Below are 15,323 nucleotides of genomic sequence, written 5' to 3'. Positions count from 1 at the left end.
CGCGCGCCACGTCGTGACAGAACGAAGGCGTCCTTCTCGTCCGACGGGATAGGGGGGCCCGACCCTCTCCCCGCGGGGCGCTGCCTGGGAACACGGAGGAGCAGCGGGGCGGCCGCGAGGGCTCCGTCCCGCTCCCCACCTGCCGCCGCCTCACGCCGCCGCTCAGCCTGCCCGCCGCCGCGGCGCTCTGACAGAACACCCAGCCCCGCCCCCGAGCCCCGCTATTGGATGGTTCGTTCCCGCCCCCGCCCTCCTCAGCATTCATTGGCGCACGAAAATGGTGACCTCGCCCCTCCTCCGCTTCTACGAGTGAGCTGTAACCTCCCTGCGTTCACCTATTGGTGCACCACAAAAGCACTAGCCCCGCCCTTCTCGGCTTCCATTGGGGGAAGGCAAGCCCCCACCGCCCCCTTCTTCCTCGTGTTCCCAGCGGGACACAGCGGCTCAGTTGCTAGGGGGCTCCAAGGCGGTCATTGGCTCTCTCCTCCATCAATCGCACTTAGTCGCACCTCCCCGCCGGAGAGCAGCAGTTCGCCTGCAGCGGAGTAGCGCGGCCCAGGGTTCGAGCCCCAGCCCCTCCACAGGGCCGGAACGCTGTAGCTATGACTGCTGCGGGCCCCTCTGCCGGGTTTGCGTTAACTGCAGCGGACGCAGACAGACCAACGGCCCTACGACCCGGGTAAGGTGATGGAGAAAAAGTGGGGGGACGCCTATGCGAAGTAACAGCAGTTTCTGAAGAAGGCACATTTCTGGGCTTGGCCGCAAAGAGGGAACCCCACAACCGACCTGCGGAAGGAAAGGCTCAGCCGTAGCTGTCGGCCTTGGAAGTCACTCACTCTGCACTCCTTAGTCGGGCTTTTATGATATCCATAGCCAGAAGAGACACGTTCTGTTTTCATCATATCCACACCTGTGTATGCACAAAGTATCACCCCCCGTAAAAATGACAACTTCACGAAAGGTCTTCATGCCCTTGTTTTACCGGACCCCACGCCACACACATTTTGCCCAAAGCACATCTAACTCAGAGGATATAAATACACCATACATCTAGGGCTTACTCTGCATTATCTGCAGCCAAATATAAGCCCTAAATTGAAAGAGATATGCCTACACCTTATATTTCTACTCAAAAGAAAAACAAAGAAGTCCCTGACCAATAAAGTCTGTTTGTATAAGTATAATGCAAGGTCAACTTACTGGCCTCTTAAAGAAAAAAAGAACAACAAGTCTTAACATGTTTATTTCAGGATTGCAAAAAAAAAGATACGAACTAATTAATATTGTTTATCATTCCTCAGTAATTTTAATCTAGTGCAAACAGAAGAGTACAAAGTGTCCTGTAGCATTCAGCCGTGGACCTCCAAGCACCAGAATCCCAGTGTCAGACGGGAATCCTCCCTCTAACACACTCGTGCATACAATAATTGCACCTCTCTGTAATCCAGTCATTGCTTTATGGAATCAAAGTCCTGTTGGAGGTGGGGAAGAGAAATTTGCAGCAATAAACTACAGGTTCACAGCCTCCAGTGTTTTACTGTAGAAGGTCTACATATAGGAAGACAGAGACATGCTCTTCTTCCAGACAGATCATCTGTCAGAGCTTCTATTTCAGTTTTTAATTTGAGATAGGCTACATGCAGGCGTAATACTCATTTGTACTTTCCTGTGGAAGCAACTTCTAGACAGATGGAATTCAGCCCTGGGCATCAGGAAACTAGTGCTCTAATCGCAATTCTCACACGGACTTCCTTGACCAATTTGGCCAACTTACTGAAATTCTTTCTGTCTCAGGTTTCCAAACCTATCAAAGCTATTTGCTGCATCTATTACAAAGGAGCGTCGTGGGATTGTAACCACAAATTTCAGTGGAGTGCTTTGAGGTGCTGTAAGAAAAATGCTGAAGTACAAACTAATCATTATATCTTGCTTAACTGAAATTTCATATGTTTGATTTTTCCCAAAGTTCAGTCAGGACGAATGGAGAAAAAAACCCAAGCATTTTCTTAACAATGAACCTGGCAATTAAAGGTCATTTGCCCTTATTTTAAAATTAAAAAATAGGAAGAGTTGTTCAGTTGTTGAACACGAAGAACTAATGCTTTTCAAATGTCTGTTTTGATGCCATAAATAGCAGGATTCTGGAATGTTTCCACTTTCCTGAGTGTTTCCACTTATCTGACATTTACGTGTAATTGTGTTTAGAACACAAATCTGTGCCAAGCCCAGGTTTATTTTGAGGGCAGCTCATGGTTATACTTTATACAGGAACTAGTGAGCTAGAATACGCCCACAAATCTTTAACCCATCGCCTGTGTGAACAACATAAAAGAAAAATACGTTTGCTAACCCACTTTCAAGCAGTAAGACAATATGCTTAGGGACAGCTGAAAGGAGAAATAATGATGTGTATTTCTCTTTTACTGTGCCATACAGAACTAGGCTAAACAGAAGTCAGAACTGCAAATAATCATAATTCTCTCTTGATCAGGACAAAAGAAAAAGACTCTCAAACAGCTATATTCATGGAAACCCCTCTCCACTTTTTTACCCTCACAAAGCGTACTATTTCTTATTCATTATTACGAAAACGATTCAAAAAACCAAACATTCTCCCTAAACTGCTTGTTGATGGGCAGAAGTTTGTGAACAACTAAACCCATTGGCAATCTGGCATATCGTTGATTGCCAATCATTCAGATTCTGCCCCAAATCATGCCTCTGAAATCACTACACACTGCTGAAAACTAATCCATAAAGGCATTAACTTTGCAAATGAACAGACACATCGACGACTCTGATCCCAATGTTTCTGCATAATCAGAGTAACTGCCAAATTCTGCTCCTCAGGTCTATCTCAGTCTGGTATTTTGATAATGGAAACTCTCATTCCATTCCCATTTATCTGCTCATACAGCTGACTCAAGGAATTTTTTTTTAAAAACCAATTTCTGTCTCTTAGGGGGAATTATTTAAGAGCAGAGCGAGAAAAACAAGCTCTAACATCAAATCCCAATGAGTGTCTTCTAAATCATCTCTTTCCGTAATGGAAAGTCCTACATCCTTCCTGATCCACCCTCTTGGCCTATCCATGGATGTGGGAGAGGAAAAAAGACAAAGAGCCCACAGCGCATTTCTCATACGTTCACACAAAGAGAGGCCTGGAGCCTGAAAAGCCCTAATGCGTATTTTCCATTTATATATATAAGCCAACCAATAAAAGGCCACACATTCCAATTACCTTTTCTCTTCTTGTACATTCTGTCAACCAGTAAACAGAAATTAGCAGCTGCAGTGCTTTTTTGTTCAGGATGTGTATATTAACCGATGACTCACCAAATAATTTGCAGCCCAGCATGCCAGTTGTCTTCTCCTCCACAGAAAGAAACACTACTTTAAACAGAAAGTTAACCACTGCGGGTCTTGCAAGCAAGCTAGCACGCCTCAGAACAAGATAAATATTGCTGGCGATCCCCAGTAGGGTAGAGGAAAGGGGTGGTTGCAATAGTATACCGCAAGCTTTTTAAAATACTCAAATAGGAATAAATGATACATGGGAGAAAGGAGCGGAGGCAGGGAAGAAAGGATTATCACAAAGTCAACCCACACTGCCACACGGCCTTTTGTGGAATACACTGCCTTCACACAGCAGGCGAGACCTGCACTGCACGAACAACGTCAGTATATGGCTAAGCTTTTTTTTTGTAGTCCTCTGTAGGTACACTTGGGGCCTGACTCAATAGTTTATTTCAAACGGGGAACAGTAATCTATGGCACAGAGGCCCAAGATAGCACACAGCAGGCTTTGGGAGGGCTTGGAGCTGGAACTTGCACTGAAAAGGAAGCAAACCTTCACTTCTTCATCTGCAAAGAAGCAGCTCCCAAATCTGGGCTCTCACTGAGTTCCAGTGTCTGCGGGAGTTGGGAGCCCATGCTTCCTGCAAACAGATGCTCTGCAGCATCTTTAGGAATGCAATGTCCTGTGGGTCTTGCTGAGTTTCTTCCAGAACATGTAACCTCTAATTTGGAAAGCAAGCTGACAGTTCCTCCTTCAGATTATGTCCACCATGTAATTAATGAGCTTGACATTACAATTTTGGCCAAACTTCTGTTATATCCTATCTCATAGGATGTCATCAGGAAGAAGCGCAAGCCAATTAAATTCTAGAGAATTAAGTGCAACTGCTCTCTACTCCTACAGCATTCACTATGCTGCTTTTTAGTGCAGCACGACAAACTTCTTTAGAAGAGAGGTGGTAGGTAGTTCTCTTCAGAGAGGTGGTGGATGCCGCATCCCTGCAAACATTCCAGGCCAGGTTGGCCGGGGCTGTGAGCAACCTGGTCTGGTTGGAGATGTCCCTGCTGCTGGCAGGGGGGTTGGACTGGGTGGGCTTTAACGGTCCCTGCCCACCCAAACAATTCTGGGATTCTCTACTGACAGTATGGAATATTCTACTACGACTTAGTATGTGAAGACTGAACGACACATTTCATTCTATTTTAACTCCATTATATCTATTTTACAAATTCTGATTGGTTTCTATTTGCTTTGTGAAAAGAAAAAATAAATTTAAAAAATCAGACACAACAGGAATTTTCCAAGAGCTGCAGAAGTGTTCTTTAATAAAAATGCAGGTTTTAAATTCTTCCTAATCTCATAGTTCTTTAAAAACTACAAAATGAGAAAGTAAGCCTCCCTGATCTCAGAATGGACATTACTCCTTTGCTTTCTGAATAAGAAGGAAGGTTCAAAAAAAACTCACAGCGTCGTTTTGCATAACTGATTCCTAGACTCCCAATGGAGAATTAAGGTCTCCCTCCTCTCAATCATTCCTCATCAACCATCACAGACATCTGAATCCAACCTTTGCAACACGAGCTTGAGGCTAATTTTACACAGAGTCAGGAGAACCAATATAGGGCAGAAGACAGATTCCAGCATACAAAAACATATTATCATCTGTATTTCTACACTCTGGTGGTACTAATTTATCCCTGGTTCTGAATAAGCCACAGGTTCTTGGAGTTTAGGCTATCGCTGTCACACCCAGTAATTCCAATGCCCTCTACAGCCAGCACTGTTAAGTGAGACACCTGCTCTGCTACACAAAAAGGCAAGGTAATACAAACCATACAACCAGCCTTCTAAAAGTAAGATTTAGCGTGCTCATAATGTATTGGGAGTAGCTAAAAGCCCAAGCTGCAGCTATTATGTGTCAATTCAGGATTTTTTAGACTGACAATCAATGTGTGCTTCTAAAAAGCACTGTTTCTGTAACAAGTCTGCTGCACGAATAGTCTTGGTTCATGCACTAAATCTGACAAATTTAAGATGTCGAATTTCTTTTGCACAAAACATCTAGCTCATTTGCTCCTGACAGTATGTTTTCACATCAAGTGCTTTGAACAAAAGAAGATACATCGCACACACACAATGACTGTGAAGCACTAGTATATCTCATAAGTTTTGTATTTGGTGCAAACACAGCACACTGATGATTTGTCCAGGCTCTGCAGAAATAGCTAGAAACACAGAAATCTAGCAAACATATTCATGGTAAGTCTGCCAGGACTGCTGTAGATCCAGAAATCCCGACAAATTCAAAATATCAGTTTCTAGATGAACAAAGTCCAGATTATTTAAAAAAAAAAAAAAAAAAAAGAAAGTAAGTTGCATGGCAACTCTTGAAAAGGAAAGGTACACAGACTTCTGAAAATAAAGAATGTCAGTCCTTTCAACACTTGCTATATTGCTGTTGCAAAGGAACATTTGAGGCCTCTGAGCTGTAATCCTCCTGCACTAACCCCAAAAAAAGAAAATTTCCAAAGGAAAACTCAGTTTAAAATTTGAAAGTACATATCAATAGTTCTAAATTAATCTTAACTGCTGTTTGTGTAAGCTATAGAAACAGATGCAAATCCATAGGTGTCTAAATCATCCAGGCAGCACAGTACTACTCTTAAAAATCCCAAGCAAGACTAATTCATACAGCAAATAGGGAGGTAGTAAGGAATAACTAAAGATGAATTAGTGATTGTAATTACTGAACCACAGACATTTAAGGAAATAGTAGAAAATGAAAGTACGAACTCTTTCACTAAGAAACAAGTAAAAGATCAGTAGGAACTCTTCCAGCTTCTACACTTGTAAATTTGTACTTTAAATAAGAAGTTACTTGTTAAATAAATAACAAATTATAATGAGAAAGGACATATTAGTTTACTTCAGTCCTATGCTGGCCAGTGTCTGGTAATAGCAAGCTGTTCTTGTTACTGTGGAAGAACAGAATGAATCTGAGCATGTACCTTTATAATGGCCAGAAAGCACATTAAATCAAAATATTTAAAAATCACTATCCATTGCCTTTGTTTTATATATTGCCCTACTGCAACATATCTTCCTTGACACGTGCATCCTCTGCATCTATAGCAGGAAAGAATTCACAACACACCCAAGGGAAATGAGTTCAAACAAAAGCACGTTTACAGGCTCCCTGCAATACAAAACATGTCCCAGGAGCGCTGGGGTTTTGGCTGGCATTATTTAGCATCCCGCCCAAGCCCACCGGGCCGATGGATTCTCCCGGGTGCAGCAGCGGGAGGGAACGCGGAGGGGAAGCAGCATCCCGCTCCTCCCCGTCTATCTCTGAGACGCGGTTTGACCCTTCTCCCTCCCTCGGCCGCGAAGAAGCGACTCCTTCCCCAGCAGCTACAACCAAGCCCCCGCCCTTGGCCAGCCCCTCTCGCCGGCTGTACCCCCGGCAGCACCCGGATCACCAAACAACCTCTCCCTCTCCGCCTCACCCGCCGCCGCCATTTTGCCAGCCCCGCCTGCCCGCGCGCCCTCAGCGGCAGCGCGCAGGCGCAGTGCCGCGCTGGCCCCAGCAGGCAGCATGGAGGAGGCGTTGAAGCGGGAGCTGGGCACCGCGGTGCTCCGGCCGACCGGGCACTTGGGGGGCGGCTGCATCAGCCAGGGCCAGAGCTACGACACCGACCGTGGCCGGGTGTACGTGAAGAGCAACTCCAAGGCGGAGGTGTGGGGGGGCAGGGTGTCGGGGGCGGGGTGCGCGCGGCGGACCCTGGAGCCGGGAGGCAGCTCTGACGGCGGTCGCGCCGAGGAGATGGGCGGCGGGCTGGCCTCCACCGGCCCCGGCCTGTTCTTCATGGAGGGAGGTTTGCCCGCTGGCCTCGGGCAGTAAAATTTCCACTGCTGGTGTCAGGGAGGGGGCCTGCCGCCGGGCTTAGAGGTCGGCTTAGTTTGGCAGCTTCTACTCTGTGAGGGGCAAGAGTTGTTCAAGATTTTCTGCTTTGTCCTTCCAGTAACTGGTGCCAGCTACTGTAGGACGTAGATACCTGCATTTGTTAGAGATAAGTATACCTGTATGGCATCCTTATTTGCAAAAGCAGAGAGCAGGGGGAATTTACTTTAAAGGTACTTTACACTTATGTCTATCAAATGAATAGCTTTGCTGGAAGAACAGAAGTCAGAACTTGTATTTGCCTTTAATAGCAAACAAATGTTTTTGAAAGCATGTATGCAACTATATTCCAATTTTGTTTATGCTTTTTGATTATATCAAAGAGCTGGGTGAATCACGGAGGTGGTAACATGGGAAAATACAGAACGGCTAGCCAGCTTTACATTAGACTGAAAATAGTTTGACTTGATAACAACAGAGCCTTCTACTTAGACTTTTGTTAATTGTATATTTAAGTATACAATCTATCTAGCTACGAGATTGGGCTTGGAAGAAAAGATCTGGATAGATTTTCTATTCAGTAATCATTTAATTTTCTATGCTTTTGCCTATGTGTGGATTGTGAGCGCTGATTAAAGCAAACTTTGCCAAACTGTTATAATGCTGTGCTGTATGTGCAGCAGTGTGTGTATATCAGCAGTTTCTTTAGAAAAATAAAGTTATTTAGAAAACACACTGGTTTTTACTATATTAAAGTTAACAGCTGACTTTAATGAAGTGTGATGCATTAGACAGATACAGTATTTCCTGATTTCCTCTGAACAAAGCTATCTCATGGCTCAGTAATTCAGCAGTTCTTCATTCTGAATCTCATTTAGGCTTTTGAATTTTTACTCAATGTCTATTGCAAATTGTCCTTGACTGTGTTTCATGTATCAGTACTAAAGGGCTAGTATTGTTTCTATTTTATTCATTATATTTCCTTACTTTTGCTTTTAGCAGATACTGTAGGTTTCCCAAGTACCCATTTCCTGCCACCTCTGCCTAACTCTTTTAGAGTAGCATTTCTTCGTGTGACCAGTGCCGCTGATGTCAGTGGAGCAACTCAAAAGAATAGATTTTACTTGATGTGGATAACAGTTGTAGAAATAGGTTCTAAGTTCACAATGTCTTCAAAGCAAATGCAGTTGTTAGGGCTTGGGTTCTAAGGGCTTCTGTGCACAAGTGTGGTAAGGAGCATTTGGCTATCACTGATATTCTTTTTTTTTTATTTTTTTTTTTCCTTCCCCCATAAGGCAAAAGAAATAGGCCAGGGAAAATAATTCTGTGACTGCAAATGAGACTGTTTTGAAGATCAGCTATATTACTAAGCAATCTGTGTCAGCAAAGTCATGCAGACTATGACTGTCAGCACCATTCTTCTGGTCTCTCAACTGATCATGTATATTGCATATAGTTTTGTAGACATTTGCTGCATAATCCGTTACGAAAATGTTGCTTATATTTTATATATATGCAGTTTGCATTCCTTCAGTTGTAAACAGACTTTCAAAGTATTTTTTATGATTCCAGAGAATGCTAGAACCAAAGTCACTTCCACAGAGTTGGCTGATGAAGTGAAATTTCTGTAATTGTAGAACTACTGTCAAGTCTGGTGGTGTGGATCTGTATGTACCTTGTAACTCCTTGCTCCAAGCTTCTTATTTTACATTTGCAGCCTTGATTGTTTTTGTGGAAGAGCTTTGTTTACCTGTGACTGGTGTTCATAGAGACTAATGCTTTCCTTGAATATTTGACAGGCTAGAAGAATGTTTGAGGGAGAAATGGCAAGTTTGGAAGCCATCTTGAAAACGCAGACGATAAAAGTGCCTAAACCCATCAAAATTATAGATCTGGCTCGGGGCGGTACTCTGTTTGTGATGGAACATTTGGAAATGAGAGGCTTAAACAGGTAAAACACAGTATTATCTTTGCTTCATTTAACCAGAAATTTTTACTATTACGACAATTAAATAACTCGTTTTCAGAGGGGAAAGCTGTTTGGTTTTTTTTTTTTTTTTTTTTTGTTGGTTTGTTGTTTTGTTTTTTAAAGACAGTCAAGATACATTTTGGAGGTTATATAGCCAAGAACTGTATAAAATACTTTGTAGTGCTTCACCTAGCAAATAGGTCATACATCAAGAAGTTAGTGTGGTTTTCCCTTAGTTTTGAGTTTGTTTGTTTTTTTGTAAGTAGTTAGTGATTTTTACAGTAAGGTTCCTTTTTACAGTCAGAAAAAATACCTGCCTCATCACCCGTTTTGTGTACTTGCCTTTGGTATAAGAACCATTGTTTAATTCTGCTTGTCATGAGTATGCAGAGGCGCTTCCTCAAATGAATGCCTCCTGATTTCAGTATTTTTACAGCTCTTGTCATCATTCTGTTGGTTTCAAACTTTTGGCCCTCCTCTGTGGCAAACAAGTAAATAAAAATAGGATGAATACTTGTTCCTGGTTCCATTACAGAGGTGAACATGATTTCTCATCCCAATCTCAGAACTTCTGCAGCCAGCTAAAGTCTTATCCCTCATCCTGCTCATCTGCAGAGTTTCTAATTCATGAAGAGTCCCCAGTGAGCTCCAAGAGAAAGACCACAAATCCTGTTGTGTTTGGGCTGATTGAGATGAAATGTGTGCAAATGCAACCTTGGGCATACAAATTTCAGGGCATAACTACAATCTATGTTAACAAGTTAAAAGGAACAAAATGAAGACATGACTTTGCATTAAATAGCAGTGCCTTGAGAACAGGGGCAGATGTTAGAGGTCAAAGACAGGAAGAGGAACATGCTTTTGTTAACACAGGAGGCAACTAGCTGTAAGAGTTGTTTGTAATTACTGCAAGACTTTTCTGAGCTGTATAGAGGAGAAGCTTTTATTAAAAACAGATAAATAAATAAGACGCACTTTACTCTTTCATCTTCTAGGCCTTTTAGAGAGGAGAAGCTGGAGACAGAGATATAAAGAAGAGGATGAGTCTTGTTTGGCTCTATGTCCCAAAGACAGTTTGCAAAAAAAAAAAAAAAACACCCCAAAAAAGCACAAGATGTTTGCGTGCTTTTCTTACAGATATCTTACTGAAAGTTCATACAGAAGTGATATCACACAGAAATTAGAATTGATATTTTCTCATTATTATTAAGTTTATGATTGCTGCTCACTTTAATTTTTAATAGTGTTGTCAGAAACAATCATGTAAGTACATTTTGTTCTATGTTAATACATAGTCTTTATAGGAAGAGGAGGTGTTTATGATTGGAATATGTTGAAAATGTACTTTTGTTAGAGATGCAGAACTTCTTTTACTTGCTTGATAAAGCTTTTCACTAACTCCTGGAATATCAAGATTTATTTGTGTGTCAGTGTTGCTAAGAATACTTTTGTTTCTTAGACATTCAGCAAAGCTTGGAACGCAACTGGCTGATCTCCACCTGCATAACCAGCAACTTGGAGAGAAGCTGAAGAAAGAAGAGAGCACAGTTGGTACAGTACACAGCTGTTTGCAAATTTAACCCAGTTAATAATATTCTACAAAACAGTTAAAATAGCTTTTGTTTTTTCAGGATAAGTTTGTCTTCTTCCACTAAAGAATGAACAAAATAGATCTCGATGAAACACCCAGGCAGGGGGTCTTCTTTTTGCTTTTGTTTGCTCTGTTTGGATCTCTGTAAGCAAAATGTTTATTCAGTTTGGGACCCTTGGTATCCTGAACCAGTTTCTACAAGGACATGGTATTACCAAGATGAGATATGCTACTTCAAAATATGATTATGAAGATTATAATATAGCTGCTTTACATCAAGCTTTAAACTTAAAAACCAACAGTAACAACCATTGTAATGAAGAGTATGAAGGTGCATTTTTTTTTTTATTCTCAGTAGAAGCAGCATTGTACCCTTGCATAGTTTTTAAGGTCCATTTGCATTGTAGATTCTTAGAATCTTGTCATTAGTATTGGATTTTTGTCTTTGGTTTGAAAGGTAAAGGTCAAGGGCAAATGGAAGTCCAGTTTGTGGATCAATTTGGCTTTCATACAGTTACCTGCTGTGGCTATCTTCCACAGGTAGGTTGTACTTCATCAGACTGATAGAATTTTAAGTTTATCTGATTTTCCCTCAAGTGCCACAAAGGGCCAAGATTATCATAATGGAAATTCATTTATTTCTGTGGAGTCATAAAAAGAAAAACATTGTTCAGCCTGCCAAGGGAAGTAGCGCTTTGGACAGCACTTACAGCTGCATTGGACATTCAATTTTTTTTTGTTGGTATCACTTAGAGAAAATTATTTATTCCCCTCATTTAATGTTTTAAGATAACAGTCTATTAAATGGTAGCATTTACTGTCCTGGGTGGTATTAGCACAAAGGCTGTATAATCCTCAAAATCTTTACTTGAAAAAGAAGAAAATCTGTCTTTTGTGTGGTGTAGAACTAATATCTGCAATCCTGTTCCTTCAGGTGAATGACTGGCAGAATGACTGGGTGACTTTCTTTGCCAAGCAAAGAATCCAGCCCCAAATGGACATGATTGAAAAGAATTCAGGAGACAGGGAAGCAAGAGAACTTTGGGCACAACTTCAGGTAGGAGTTCTCTCATTTCTCATGATAGTGCTAGCTAGGTATCAGTTGTTCAGGTTCTCTTTTCATAAAACAAAGTTCCTGTTTGTTGGTATGCTCCAGGTTCTGTTGGTAAAAGACTCCAGCTTTTAGAGATTAAAATGCTCTTTATTCTAAGGTATAATGGCTTTTGCCGCATCATACTATGCTAGTACTCCAAAGCGAATGTGTGCCAAATAGCACTTTGCCTTACTGTGTGGGAAATACTAGATCAAATCCACATTTCTCATTTCCTGTAACATGTTCATGACGGGAAATGAGTATAAACAGTACAGTTGTGCACATTATCTGTTCATTTAAGGTTTGCGTCTGATTAAGTGACTGCAGTATTAGCTGTTTGGGTACTACTTTGTAGAAGTAATGACAAAGTGGATGGTTGTGACTGTTGTTATTATTATTAAAGCTGGTCAATACTGCAGGACCAAGTGCCGTTTTAAATTATTTATTTTCTTGGTGCTAAAAACCATTAAGATTACTATTCTTCATCTGGTGGCTTTTATGAAAAATAGAAATAATCTTCATTTTCTCAGCATCTCTGTTGACTAGGTCTTATGCTGTTTCAAGTTAGGGTTTTTTTTTAATGGAGTTTTAAGAAGTTTCAATTAATGCTCCGCATGTATGTGGATAAACCTGTAATCATTCATCTTAAAATGTTGTACTTACATGTCTTGCTTTTTCCCCCCTGCAGCTGAAGATACCAAGTTTGTTCTGTGATGTAGAAATTGTTCCTGCTCTCCTGCACGGAGATCTCTGGGGAGGAAATGTAGCTGAGGATGATTCTGGTCCAATTATCTTCGACCCAGCTTCTTTCTACGGCCATTCAGAGTATGAGCTTGCAATAGCTGGGATGTTTGGTGGCTTCAGCAGTTCTTTTTATTCTGCTTACCACAGTAAAATTCCTAAAGCTGCAGGGTTTGAGAAACGCCTGAAGCTTTATCAGCTTTTTCACTACATGAACCATTGGAACCATTTCGGTACAGGGTACAGAGGGTCTTCCCTAAACATTATGAGAAACCTTGTAAAGTGACTTTCTGCTTAAGCAGAATACTTCCTATGTTGCCTGGAACACCCCGTACTTGGCAATGCAACTACAGGAGTAGTAATGTTAAAAAAACCTACTAGGCTCTTGAGCTTGTTGCGCAGCTGAATACCTAGAATCAGTGAGTCCTGCTGAACACCAAGTGTAACATAGTCGTCCCTTTTTAGGATAGTTGTGAATACCTTTATGAGGGAAACATCTAAGGAAGGAGTTTATTTAGTTGCACAGAAGATCTGTTGGTGTCAAGAAAGCATTGTATGCTTGAGACTAGGCAAGTTAATACAGATCAAACACTCAAGTGTAAATTATTTGGAAGAAGTTCTTTCTTAGGGACCAGTTGTGCTTCAGATTAGAGGAATACCAGAGTTTGCATTTGCACCCTAATGGAAAACATTAGGGAAGTGTTTGTGAAATGGAAAATTACTTTTCTCAGTTACTGAGGAGATGGTTAAAAAAGTTGCTTATTGCTTTTTGCTGTCCCCCCTGTACCTTTATGATAGATTGCTCAGACTCTTTCAGCTCTTCATGTCTGCTTATGTGCATGAAAACAATATTAACAAAATATTGTCAGAGTCAGCAAGAAAATGATATACTAGGAATTGTGAAAAGTGATTTGGACTTGCTATTCATTATGCTAACGTGATTCTGTTGGATGGAGACTGCTTCCAGTTCTCTTACAAAGCTGTGTGAAAATGCTTATAATCTTTTCTGGCGCGTGCATTTTGGTGCCTCATGGCATTCGTGTAGGCTGTTCTGTGCTTGCTGGTCAGTGGGCTCTTATCTACACCAATTTTCTTTTCACCAGAACTAGCCCTCTCTTTCTTTTTGGATTATACCTCTGTCCAATAGTGTGCATTCTTAAAAGATTAAAGATCTTTTCAGGTAAGACACCTTACATCACACATGCTGTGAGGATGTACTCTCTAATACAAACAGAGGATGTACTTTCTGACTGTCTTTGCCCACAGGATAATGCCATCTGGTCACGGTACAGGCTTCACATAACTTTTGTAGTTCATGCTACAGGTGCCATAAGCTAACATTTTTCTTCAGTCCCCACTAAGTGTACTTTGTAGCTCGTGGGATAAGAGACATGAAACCAAAGAAATTAAAATGTAACTCACAGAACAGCTGCTCTACACCAGTGTCAGAAGTTCTTTAAGGACAGCTTTGCAGACTAGCTGTTTCTTGTACCTACAAGATAGCGGTACTAAAATTGTACTCTTTTTGATGTAGGCTGGTAATGGTATTTCAGTGCAAGCGTACCAGGTAGGTGAGAGATGCATGGTTCCTAACATGCATTTTGAGTGTTTGGAAATGACTTTAATTATAAATGCTTTTCACTGGAGATTGGTAGATGACTGAGAGTTTTCTAGTTGCTAGTTTTGCAGTTACAAGAATTGGAAGCAAGTTTAGAGAAGAATATTACTTGATATAACTTACTCACCCTAATCTGCTGCTCTTCTCACTGGCTGTTTAACTTTTGCTACAAAAAGTTTTAAAGCCTCGCTTGGTAGAATAGCTTTTACTTTTACCTTGTTGCTTAAATAAAGAAGTTTCCCAGTTGATTATTGTTGTCTCTGTTTTCTGAATTAAAACCTTACAACTTGCGTTCATTCTCGGGGAGCTACTTGCTCTTACCTGTTGAAGGTCACTAGTTTGTTTGACAATTACACTCAGCAAAGATGTTGATGGGAACATGGTCGTGGATTTTAATCTGGAGCAGTGTATTACTAAAGAAAACTTATGTCTTGTTCAGTTACACTTTCATTTGAGGTCCTATCTGTGCCTTCAGACTTTATGTATTGTACCATCTGTTTGGATGTTGTTGATTAAAAGTGCCCGTGCCCATATCTTTATCCCATTCACCCAAACTTAACACTGCTTAGTGCAGCTGATTGAAGAGATGTTGTGGAATTTCAGCCAGCAGTCAGTCTGGTTAGATCGCATAACTGTTTATTTCCGTATACCTTCACAGTAAAGTTAGAAGTTATTTAACAAGGTCACTGTTTACAAGTCTTCAACAAATCAACATGTTCATTTTGCTAAAATACTTAAATACCTTTTATCATTAGAAGGTGAAAAGTGATATGAAGGTGGATTTTTTTGTCAGTTGTAGACTTGAGGGATAAATGGTAAGTCTTCAAAGATCACCTTTTCCTAATAGAACAGAATCAAAATATTTTTGTGATTGAAGGAAAGTTATGTTGCGTGCAAGTTATGTAAATAAAAACAATTGTATGTAGAGTTAATTTAAGTGATATTATGGTCACTTTTTCAAAGCTATTTTGTGCTACAGTTAAAAATGGAAGGGATGTAAAAAGGAATACAAATGGAATGTAACAGCAAGTTCTACTGTACCATGGATGCTTGGGTTTGAGTTCTTATAAACAGCAGTTGAATCTGGATGGAGAAGGGCATAAAACCTCTTC

General features: G+C 41.0%; 1 protein-coding gene across 1 annotated transcript; it reads left to right on the top strand.

Moving 5' to 3' along the window:
* The first annotated feature begins 6,880 nt into the window (after positions 1-6,880).
* FN3KRP (fructosamine 3 kinase related protein) lies at positions 6,881-14,459 on the top strand. Its single transcript, XM_086762218.1, has 6 exons — positions 6,881-7,034; positions 8,999-9,150; positions 10,628-10,719; positions 11,217-11,299; positions 11,694-11,816; positions 12,541-14,459. Exons 1-6 carry the CDS (start codon positions 6,894-6,896, stop codon positions 12,877-12,879), a joined length of 930 nt encoding a protein of 309 aa, XP_086618344.1. The 5' UTR covers positions 6,881-6,893; the 3' UTR covers positions 12,880-14,459.
* Positions 14,460-15,323: the final 864 nt, after the last annotated feature.

This window comes from Chlamydotis macqueenii, chromosome 18 (genome assembly GCF_036417535.1).
Source record: "Chlamydotis macqueenii isolate bChlMac1 chromosome 18, bChlMac1.mat, whole genome shotgun sequence".
Taxonomy (NCBI): Eukaryota; Metazoa; Chordata; class Aves; order Otidiformes; family Otididae; genus Chlamydotis; species Chlamydotis macqueenii.
Note: the sequence above shows the minus strand (reverse complement) of the source record. Positions and strands in the feature narration are given on the sequence as shown.

Excerpts from the sequence above, each read along its gene's own strand:
- FN3KRP (XM_086762218.1), top strand. The coding sequence starts at position 6,894 with ATGGAGGAGGCGTTGAAGCGGGAGCTGGGCACCGCGGTGCTCCGGCCG. Across the intron at positions 11,300-11,693 it reads GCTGTGGCTATCTTCCACAG|GTGAATGACTGGCAGAATGA; the intron begins GTAGGTTGTACT and ends CTGTTCCTTCAG. Across the intron at positions 11,817-12,540 it reads AACTTTGGGCACAACTTCAG|CTGAAGATACCAAGTTTGTT; the intron begins GTAGGAGTTCTC and ends TCCCCCCTGCAG.